We start from the raw sequence: 11,216 nt of genomic DNA on the forward strand, positions 1-11,216 counted from the left end.
TGAACTTAAAGCGGAGCTAGGAAAAATATGTATCTATTTTAAAGACCCATAGATGATCAGACTGCATAAGACACAGTGTATTCATATGAAATCGTACGAAAAGTTATGCAACATAATTTCGTATGTTTTTGACGTTTTTTTCGTCGTATTTCGTCGTATTTTTACGTCTTGCCTCGAGACAAGATATCCTTGCGCATGCGCATCTTGCGCACCATTCAATAACATAGAATTTAACATACAATTAACCCTGACCCTGACCCTAACCCTAAGATACAAAACAGCAAGCAATGTAGTTAGAGACATGAAGAAGTGATTATTGCACTGTTTTTCCCAGTTTTACGTCCGTCCGCGGATCAGCTTTTTTCGTCTGTCTGTCTGCGCATGTGCACTGATGTGGTTTTTTTGAGGAAAAACGTACGAAATACTGTGCATAACTTTTCGTACGATTTCATACGAACTGATAATGAGAATATGTTGTACCGGTAAGACATTTGGTTCTCAGCGTACTTAGGAAACTTCAGAGCTTCTGGGAATGTGCACCTGTGGTTACATTATGGAAAACAGCTTCTCACAGATGTCTTAATAATCTATGTAATGAGTATCAGCACCTGTAAAACAATATTTCACGGCTATCTGTCCCCACACAAAAAATTTTAAAAAAGTATTTCTAGCTGGAGTTTTCTGAACTCTTGACAACAAATTGATTACTTCCTTATTTAGTCTTTTTCAAGTTATCATTTTGAGGGCGAAACTTCTGAAGCAATTCATTGTTATGATTATGATAAATTGAATACTGAAAGTATCATCAACTAACATAGAATAACTGTTTCAGACAGAAGTTTAAATACTTTAAAACATGTCACTGAAAGAACATAGTCAAAACGAAAAAAGGCCAAAACAATACAAGAAATACATTCACTTTGGGTTTAAGATAAAGAGGTCTATGTGCAAGTATGTATAGTCAATTTCAACTGGTCAAAACTCTGTAAACAGTCTCCTGTTAAGCACCTTTTTAATTAAAATTATTGATTTTTTTTTGTTTTTTTTGTAGAGAGATTTATTAATCAACACAATAATAATTAGTCGCAGCACTTGGAGCCATATGTCCATTTAAATTTGCAAATGTAAACATGTTATTCCTCACAAAGGGTTAAACAGGTGGGAAATGAGCAATGTTTCTTAGTTCCAAGTGTTTTGGACATTAAAGATTGGTTTAAAAAAGTTCCAATGATGAGTTAAAGACAGACCATACAAAAAATATTTTAGCCAAGGACCCAGAGGTCCAAATGGTTGACGAGGGTAAAAGTTTACAATTTCAAAACGCAAAGGTTGATTTTTTTGTTTACTCTTTTTTCCGTAGAGTATCCACCATCAGCAGAAGAGAAACAGCCACAAAACCTGCTTGACTTAAATATTAATCCCAGGAAGCCTATTGTCGCAAATATGCAACAAACCTATCGTATCACACAAACAGCCAATGAAGCATGTGAATTCTCCCAATGCAAAATAGAATACCTGCAGTATGGATCTAGGAATCTTTGGTTCAGAGCTGCAACTAACGATTATTTTGCAAATAGAACTTTTTTACGAAATTAAACGAGGTGAAATTAAAACGTTGCCACTTAAGAAGTTCCTACTAAGGCAGATTGACAGATGAAAACATTTTGTTACCTTAAATACAAAATGTTTTTCTTAAAATGTTTATATAATTATTGCTCTGTCAGCAAAAGGCCTATTTTACAGTTTCTATACTCCAGTTAACGATTAATCGATTACTAAATTAATTGATGATTATTTCAATAATGTATTCGTCACGATTAATCCGATTGATTCAACCCTACTTAGGCTAGCAAATGCGGTATGTTATTAGTGACTCTATATATATATATATTTATATATATCCAACTGTTATCAAGCAAAAGACTTTTTTAAATGTGAACTAAAATAAAAATAACTCAACATGCAATGCCAGACTTCACTACGAGTCCCACCAACATTGACTAAGCCGTGTACATAACCCAGGAAACACCCTGGCCTTGCTTCTCCTCCTCACTCAGTGTGTGTGTGTGTGTGTGTGTGTGTGGGGGGGGGGGGCTGGATGTGAAAGTAAAATAAGTACTTTTCCTCACTGCTTGCCAAAACCACATTTTCAAACATTCTGCTGTCTCTTCCTCTAAGGAAGTACCAGCGGTTTAGTCTGCTAATGAGAAGGAATTAGAGCGAAGGAACCACACAGGAACATGGAGAGATGCTGGAGACAAGGATTGAATAGCTAAAGCCTAAGATGGAGTTATCTTTAGTCCACTTTATTTTTTCACTAGAAAGACGTTTTTTGTCCATCTTCCAACAGAAGAACCGACGATAACTGAGTTATAAGCCACAGAAGGGATATGGTTGTTCTATTTCACACACAGTTTATGTCAATAAGTTAGATGTTTACCGTAAATAATATCCACAATGACTCAGCAACTTTTAAAGAGAAAAGGTGCCAAACGACTGATTTAAATAATGCAGGTTTTCTTTATATGTAAAATGCATTGATCTTAAAGAAGAAAAAAAAGGGTCCGGATCCAAACACATTTCCATTTCCACTGGACCAAAGGATAAATCTTACATTTTTAGAGGAAGGAGCCATTCAAAATGTTGGCATATTACATGATCAATGACTTAAGTTCTGATTTGATTACTCAGTTCAAGGGTATGGCGTTTTGTTTCACTCTGCCTAATGTCTTGCAATCAATTTTAAAACACTGCCAACTGTATTGGAGGTAGGATCCTGAGCAAAGAAAAGCCCATCTGTGTGTTTGACTGCTACCTGCCAGATCAGGACAACAGAGAGGAAAAGCCCTGGGATCCTCTTCACACACCGGCACTGACAGCCCAAGATCCCATCCATCACCAAATGATTCCAATTCTGAGTGATTTAGGTCCATTTGGGTCTCCTGTGGCTTCAGCACACACCTGCCATTTGCATAATTAAGCTCTGGGGGAGCTGCAGAAGGCAGTCATTTGCTGTATTAAATCCTCGCCTTATCAATCAAGGAACATCAAGACACATGCAGACCCCCTGACTTTTGGCTTCCTGCCTTCATTTGAAATGCTAAACAAAACTTTATCTCCATGCCTGAAGATCTGCCGGGTATTTAGACCGCCAAGTCCCTTCTTTACATGTTAGCTGTCTGATTGAGACGAAGCTCGGCCCCTTCCCTTAGGGGGTTCAACCATCAATCAGTCTCCAACAACTTCTGTCGGAGTCCCAGACAGTCAAGATGGATGGTGCCAGCATCTGCAGTCTCCCATTAATTCTCCTGTTAGCATACACTGATAGAAATAGCTGCAAGATAAGAAGCATTTTATCTGTTTTCCAGTCGTTGCAGGCCACTTCCTGGTTTGGGACAGGGTCAACCGTTAAATCATTTCTCAGAGACTGGTAGCGACGTGTCAAAACTGGACGCCATGCATTCTCCGCCGGGAGTCAAACAAAGACACAAGTGTACCTCTACAAGGGCCGGTTCTGTCCGACGGACTCAGTGGCTCCTCTGCGACCAGCAGACGCTGCTAAACACAACCAGGGGATGAATGGACGCTATTTTCACAACACGCACCTCTCCGGATAACGCAGCCCTCGCAGGCTGCCCCGACACTTCAACCGGCCTGTTCTCAACACCCGCTCCACGGAGGCCGCCCAACCGACACAGCGGGCGTAGAAACTGACTGACATTTACCACCACAACGCCACACAAAGAGTTAAAAACACACAGGGAAGAGGGGAGGGGAGGAGTCAAAGACAAGGGGTCCCTCTTTGACAACAGTGATGAATGAGTGGATCACAACAAGTTTTAAGAAGGTCTGTTCCTCCTGGCAGGGTGCCTCTTAAATGGCATGACTGACAAAAGGACAACCGACTCCACCTGCACCAACATGACAGGTGGAGCCTTTTACTCTCGGCCCAGGTTTTGATCATAGAACACACTAAAACAGGCCTTTTAAGGTCTCTTTTAAGGTCTCTGACAGGTCTTTTTAAAGCTTATATCAATTATTTTGATATCGGTCTAATATATTCCCAATATACATGATGATATATGACTATACAGTAAATTTTGCAGTGGTAAAGTAACACTTTAAGAGTGCATTTGGTCCCACTCGGAATTAGTGTTAAATTAGACTCTAGGTACTGTAGAGGTGTGCGAAATAATCGTCATGACGATGCATGGCGATTCAAATTTTTGTGATCTACTGCATCCATTCTTGATGCCAAGTATCGATTCTTAATAAAAAAAAATGAATAAATAAAATACATGAATGGTTGGCGCATGACTTCCAGTCCGGTAGATGTCGCTGCGGATGTGTTGACGCCAGATGTTTTGGCTTTAAAAACAAAGAAGGTAAAAATGAAATTGATATGACGCACGTAATTTGAAAAAGGGGAAATATACATTTGAATGTTTTCATTTCATTGGTTTAAAGGACCACTAAGGCCATATAAACGGCACTGATTATCCTTATCTTGTTATATTTTAAGTTTTATAAATGCTAAGCACTTTTCGTCAGTGATATTTGATTCCAGTATTTGTTTTCATGGGTAAATCTTCCAAAAGTCATTTCAATAAATACAGCTATGTATGAATTCAGTTGTTTTCAGTTATGTATCAATTGAAGACACTATGCAGATCACACTTAGCCAGTCAGCCACTGGTAAGGGCTGTATCTTTTTCTTACAGTGTTCAGGGAAAATATTGCAATGCATCGCAATATTTCAAGTATCGTGATGCATCGTGATAGAATCGCATCGTGACTTCTTTGGCAACACCCACCCCTAACGTAGTGTATATTTTACTCCAGTTAACTCTAAAAAAAGTCACTGTGCACTGTGGAATTTACTGTGCAGATGTTGGAGATCGGCCTTTTTTTAAGAAGTAAAACATTTTATAAAAGCATAGCATCATTCAGAAAACTATTGAAAACAAATGCTACCTCCCTACCTGGGTGCTGTTTTAGCACAGCGGTCATTTCTTTTTACCCTGGTTAATGTAGTGGAAAGGCAAAAGGGCAATAAAAGCCCAAGAAGACTCGCCTGTTTACTTGAAATGCTTCTGCTAGTGAGAAATATTGATTTCACCTTTTCAGTTTAGTCATTCAGAACATTTTGGGATCCTCCACCCAGATAAAAGCTGCTTTACTACACTGAAAGAAATGTGTCCGGCGTCCAAGGCGTATTGTTTTTACAGTCACAGACAGTTGAACCTGCTGTTCAGCTGATAGAAATACTTTAAATAGTTTCTGTTCTTCAGAAAACTACTGAATGGACAATTTGGTGTGAAAGGAGCCCCTGAAAAGTGCTGATGGCGCACCGTGATCCTGCTTTTATTTAGATGAAGCATCCCTTAATACAGAAGTGTCTCACGGCTCAGTGGAAATAAAGCTAATAAAGGTGCGTTGTCAAAGCTGGAGTTTGATTCGCGTGAATATGAGCAAAGCTGGGATCAGCTCAGCGTGCTGCTGCCTCACCTAGAGCTACTTCCTTAAGTCGGCCCACAAACGCATTCATTAACGGAGACAAGCTTCCGTTGTGAGGGCTCTGCAGTGAGGCACGAGGAGAAAAGGTGGCTGCATGAGCTGAAGCCTTCTCCCTGTGGAGAGAAGTTCTGAGCAATTTTTTTTTGTTTGTTTCAAACCTGAGGGCACAACTGGATCCTATGCATATTAAAACAACAAGAACAATAAGAAGCGGCTCCATGGGGCTGAATCAGTGATAGCCTGCTAACATTAGAGACGTAACACAACTAGAGGCAGGCTGTGTTGCTCTAAATTACATGGCCTAATATATTTCATTAGCACACCTCCCTCAGAGGGGTCCCTAATGGATGACAGCGTGGCAGAAAAGCTCGTCTGTCAAGGATGCTCATTTGTTCTAAGGCGACTTCTCTTCACTTATTACTGCCTGCTGCTCCTTATAAGCTGCTTAGATTGAGGTTTCCCCACTTTGGAAAAAAAAAAAGGAAAGAAAAAGGCCTCGGCTGATGAGGCGCACCACTTAGGTTCTGTGACCCCCACCCCCCTCTAATCCACTTTGATTTTTATTATTCAAGTCAGGTGGCTCCTGAAAACAATCCTATGAGTGCTTTAGGAGAGAAAAGGCAACTCATCCTCAACTCTAACGTCATCGTTGCAGCCGATCCCTCCCTATTATTCTGCTAAAGTGGATGGCAATGTAACTGTTTTTATTTCTGCATCGGGGGGGGGACGGGTGGCCCCGATTCCTCTTAACTGGGGAATTGATTGAGTTGGCAAGGAGAGAAACATGTCTGAGCTAAATCTTAGAGACGTATCTCTGCAGAATCTGTTAGTTCAATCTCTAACGTTCTGCTCTCTCTGCTTTTTCTCATAGTAGCTTCATCTGGTCTGTTCCTGTTTGGCTGTGACTCCATCCTGGAGAGAAATATCAGCTGTGCTGCTGCCATCAACACCTTTGTTTCTAGATGTTGGAGATCGGCCTGTTTTTCAGTGTGGTCCTGTTTCTCTGACTGTGACTAACTGGATGTGTTCTCTTCATCCTCTGACATGGGAGCTGGCTCGGAGCTCGTCTGCCTGGCTGTGTGTTTCCTGGACGGGGCCGCCTTTTACGGTTGCCTTTTGTATCTATGCTTCTTTTTCTATGTCTGTTTCTGTCTCCTTGAACCCCAGTGGGCCTCAGCAGATGGCCGCTCACACTGAGCCTGGTTCTGCTGGAGGTTTCTTCCTGTTCAAAGGGAGTTTTTCCTCTCTACTGTCGCTACAAGCATGCTTAGTGTGAGGGATTGCTGAAGAGTCAATGAGTCGATGCAATCAGCTGGTTTTCCTTAGATAGAAAACTTTGAATCAATCTGACTGGATGATCTGGTGAACTGTAAAGGGCCTTGAGATGAGATGATGTGAATTGGTGCTATAGAAATAAACTGAATTGAATTGAATTAAACTCAACTTTTTATTTAATCCCTCATTTAACAGACCCATGCTGATAAAATAAAGAGCTTCACCGTCAGTTAGCATAAATTCGATCTTTAGGTTCGGATGAGCAGCAGAAATCCTGTTTCCATGCAAGTATTCAGCACTATCTCCAGGTTAAGCAAATCACAAAGATAAGTTTGCTTTTTTAATTTGATATTTTCAACCAGAACAACTCTAACTCAGAGCGAATGAAGTTCAACTACTTACGTTCACAAGCGTCTCCTTTCTGATGAAATCCAGCTTTGCATATACATTTCCCAATGGGCACGAGCCATTCTCCTTCAGCACTGCAGTGCATCTTGGGGGAGTTGTCGGCCTCCTCCTCGGCGTCATTCACACACCTGCCCTCCACCTCCACCAGCGAAGAAAACTCGGATCCCGTCACCGTGTCAGGGAAGGTGGCCAGGTTCTCGATGATCGACCAGCACTTCTTGTAGTAGACTTTGACGGAGACCAGGGCGATGCAGGCCCCCACGTCCTGGAAGGCCAGGTAGAAGCCCCGTCTGGACAGCGGCCCGATTATACGCACCTCTGTGTTCAGCTTCATCTTTCTCTCGCCCAGGTCGCCCTGGGTGAAGCTCTCGTCTGCAGCGATCGTGTCGATTTTCACGTACTGATTCTCCCTCAGGCCCCGGCCGACCTCCGAGTCCGTCTCCTGGTAATACAGGTTGAAGGTCTCCTTGCAGGCGCCCACCACACCAGGCAGGCTGTTACAATCCCTCAGGGTGAATTTCAGCTCGACAAAAATTCTCTGGGCATCGCCCTTCTCTATCCAGTTAGTCCGCAGCCAGTTGTTCTGATTGGGCTCCATGACTTTACACACCTGGTAGGTGCGGATGGGTGTGTAGTTCTCATCCAGGCCGCTGATCTCTTCCCACTATAATAGAAGTAAGCCACATTTATAAAAGGAATCTAACTAAGGAGACCTGCAGAGAGGAGGAAGTTGGGATGCTGAGTCCTTATCTTCCCAACACATCGTTTAAGACTGATTGTGTTCGGTTTATCAGCCCGTCTTTGCATTATTTATCTAAAAAGTTCCTCAATGCTGGCTTTAATCAGACTTGTGCAAGTTGGTTCACTTAAGGCCTTTGTGCTCTGCATGCTAAGAGCCAAATGCATTCAGAGGCATAAACCAGCCTCACCTATTCTTCCCCCTTCTGCTCCTTTTGTGAGCAGAGGCAGAAACCTCAGTGCATCATTTCTGTGCGATCTTACAGCATTATTATCTCCTATCACACAGCAGAGGAAGCAAAGGAAAGAGATTGAGTTGCGGAGGGCAGCATGCTTGTCAGCAATGCAGAGGTTGTGTGGACTTACCCCATTGGGAGGATAGGAGATCCACTCCAGCTCTGTCTGCTGCGCCTTGGAGTCCAGGAGAATCACTAGACAGGAAAAGCCAAGCAAGACACATGGCGTTTAGTCTGAGTCGCAGGCAGCGGGCCTCCAATCACTGATAGAGCGTTTGTCTGCAGCGCATTTCTACCTGTGACCTCATTCCTGCTTTAAGGCTGAAACCTGCAACAAAGCCGCCGCTGCTGCAGCAGCAGGTCCTGCGCCTGCTGGGAAACTTTTCCTCCTCACTGGAAGCCTGTCCGAAGGCCGGTGGCGATTATATTTACGCGCTTAAATTACAAAATTAAATTCTGTCTGTAACCGACATGAATATAATTGTTTCATTTTAAGGTGATTAGTAACAAGTTTGCGTCTGATGGTTTAATTTAACCGGATGAATTCGGACGTGATTTTTCTCCGGTCCTGGATGCGGGAGGAGCGCAGCGCAACAGCGGCGACTTTTGGAGAGCAACTTCTTTCAGAGCAGCTTTATTATTAGCAGTCAGATCGATGCTTTGTGGAGAAGCATGGATGGAAAAACCAGCCCCGCTGCGCGCAGACGGCGCGCTGCGCCTGTGCGCTTTACGGGCTCCGAAAAATCCCGCAGATAGACATTTTAAATTCCCCTCAGCAGCAGACCATCAAACGCACCACTCTGTGTCATTTTTACACACCGCACAATATAGTTTTCTTTCTTTTTTCTATTTTAATACAGTGGCAAAAACAATCTAATGAATTCTAGATTTGTTTTTTTAATATTGTCCTTCATTTAATCTCTAATCCGATTAGCAGACTGGCTCCTGTTTAACCCCTTCCTTTGCTTTATTTTGCTGCCTGCCGTATTTCAGCCGGACTGTCACTTTGGAGGAAACATCCGTCCGAAGCTGCGTCCTGATGGACGGCGCACTCAGTCCGAGCGAGGCCGGTCTGCCCATCGATCCGCTCACATTACCTCGTTAGTGGAGACAGATTAGGGCAAACAGGCTGTTAATGTCCAGGAAAAAAAAGAAGAAGAAAAAACAGGTATTTTGCTTTTAATCCACGTATCGGGGTTTTTATCCCGTGCGTAAAAAAATAAAAAACACACCGACAGCAGCCCTGCGCTGTAGACCGGCTGTCATCGCCGCTCTTTCCTTTATATTAATAATAGTAAGAAATGTTGGAATGATAAAAAATAAAAATAATCCGCGACTTTTGATGTATTTTTAGACAAGCGGCGGTTTATTGCTGAAGGCTCCGTGGGACAGCAGAAAGCGGTCCAAAGTTTGGGAACTCACCTTCCTTGGCGCTCTGCGCCCCCCCGCTGGCGGCCAGGCAGCTCACCAGGAGCAGCGGAGTCATCCACACGCTGGGGCTGGAGCTGGAGAGCATGGTGCGGCTGCGGCTTTCAGTCTGGAGCGTAACGCGCGCTGCTGCCACCGTCTCTCGCGCTTCCCATTGACGACACTGGAGCGGTTCTCTATAGCGATCCGATGGTCCGGGCTCAAATAGTGTCTGCTGCCTGCCGCGGGGAGGAGACAAGCGGCACGCGGCTGTCGCTCACGCAGACAGGCAGGGGGGGCGGCCAATGGCGGCGCGATGAAGGGAGCGTCACAAAGAAGGAGAGCAAATAGACAGGGAGAGTTGGTTTCTTTTTCATTTGTGTGCTGGGAGGGGGGGCTTTTCTGTTTTTACCTTTTCTTTTTGGGGGGGTAGACATAGCAGGAAGATGGACCGCATGTCCTGAGTCTTCTAATGGGGAAATGAAGTGAACCTGTTGCTCTGTGGTGTGAGAGAATGACCAGTCATCAGATCAAAGGGTTGATAAAACAAACCACGTCATCAGATTAAAGGGTTGATAATGGGCGGTTCTAGACAGGGGGCCAACAGGGGCCAGGTCCCTGTAGTTCTGCCCTGGCACCTGTTATGGCCCCTGTACTGAAGACATAATACTAAAAGAAATTCTAACATGATCTGCGCTGCAACAGACATGGTTATTTCCTTTGGATCTATTTCATTTTTTTTAGTGTTGCACCAATTCCAATACCTCATACCGGGCTGTGCAATATCAGCAATACCGATACCATCTGTTTGAAAATGATGTGTGTGTATATGAAGAACTGCGTACTACCTGGATGTAAAATAATTGCCATCATGGCTTTGTCTAGCTGCTGCCGCTTCGTGAAGCAGGAAAAAGTGAATCCAGTAGACCTTTTTATTGCCTACCAAAATAAACTTTTGGCTATCTGTGGCCCTATTTGTTGGCACTCATCGATACCCATACCACCATTTTAGTGCTGGATCGGAGCCCTGTCCAATATTGGTATTGGTATCAGTGCGACACTACTTTTATTTCTTTAAAAACATTATGTTTTAGTAATTATTTTAAAACAAAAAGGTGATAGCTTCAGTGGTATTGAGATAGGAACTCAGTTTTCATCTGCAAAATGTTTTTGTCAAACAACAAAAAAAAAAATCTGCAGCTGAATTGATCATTTTTTCTTGAGTTATAATTCTGAATGTATATTGACCTAATATTCCAAGTAATAGCTTTGTTTGATCTTTTCTATAGCTGCAATTATTTTTGTTGCTTTTTTGCTATGCTGAGGGTTTTTTATTTTTTTATTTTAATGATAATCCAAAAGAACCTCTTCAAGCCAAAAATAAATATTTTCAGTTGGTTAAAAATGATTGAATAGAAATTTCTCTTTATGCAGCTCTCTTAATATATATTTGAATCCCTTGCCCTGTTTTTTTATTTCATGCATTTCTGTGCCCCCATGAAAACACGCTGCCCCCCCGGAACATTTAATCTAGAACCGCCATAAATGATGACAAAGTGTTCAGTGTATTTCAGCAACAAGCATTTTATTTGGAGACATTTGGATCAATGCTTCTAAGCAGAAATGACAAACTGA

The 11,216-nt window shown here is 42.7% G+C and overlaps 1 protein-coding gene across 4 annotated transcripts in view; it reads right to left on the reverse strand.

Annotated features, from left to right (window-relative positions):
* Window positions 1-9,833, reverse strand: part of epha7 (EPH receptor A7) — a 162,918-nt gene extending 153,085 nt beyond the window's left edge. For all 4 annotated transcript variants that reach the window (XM_015372951.1, XM_015372950.1, XM_015372949.1 and 1 more), the window contains exons 1-3: window positions 9,597-9,833; window positions 8,305-8,369; window positions 7,195-7,864 (exon numbers count right to left, since the gene is read on the reverse strand). In XM_015372951.1, the coding sequence (XP_015228437.1) occupies window positions 7,195-7,864; window positions 8,305-8,369; window positions 9,597-9,690 (829 nt within the window). In that variant the 5' untranslated portion in view covers window positions 9,691-9,833. The remainder of the gene's footprint in view (window positions 1-7,194; window positions 7,865-8,304; window positions 8,370-9,596) is intronic.
* Window positions 9,834-11,216: the final 1,383 nt, after the last annotated feature.

The sequence above is a fragment of the Cyprinodon variegatus genome, unplaced genomic scaffold, assembly GCF_000732505.1.
Source record: "Cyprinodon variegatus isolate N-32 unplaced genomic scaffold, C_variegatus-1.0 Scaffold78, whole genome shotgun sequence".
Lineage (NCBI taxonomy): Eukaryota > Metazoa > Chordata > Actinopteri > Cyprinodontiformes > Cyprinodontidae > Cyprinodon > Cyprinodon variegatus.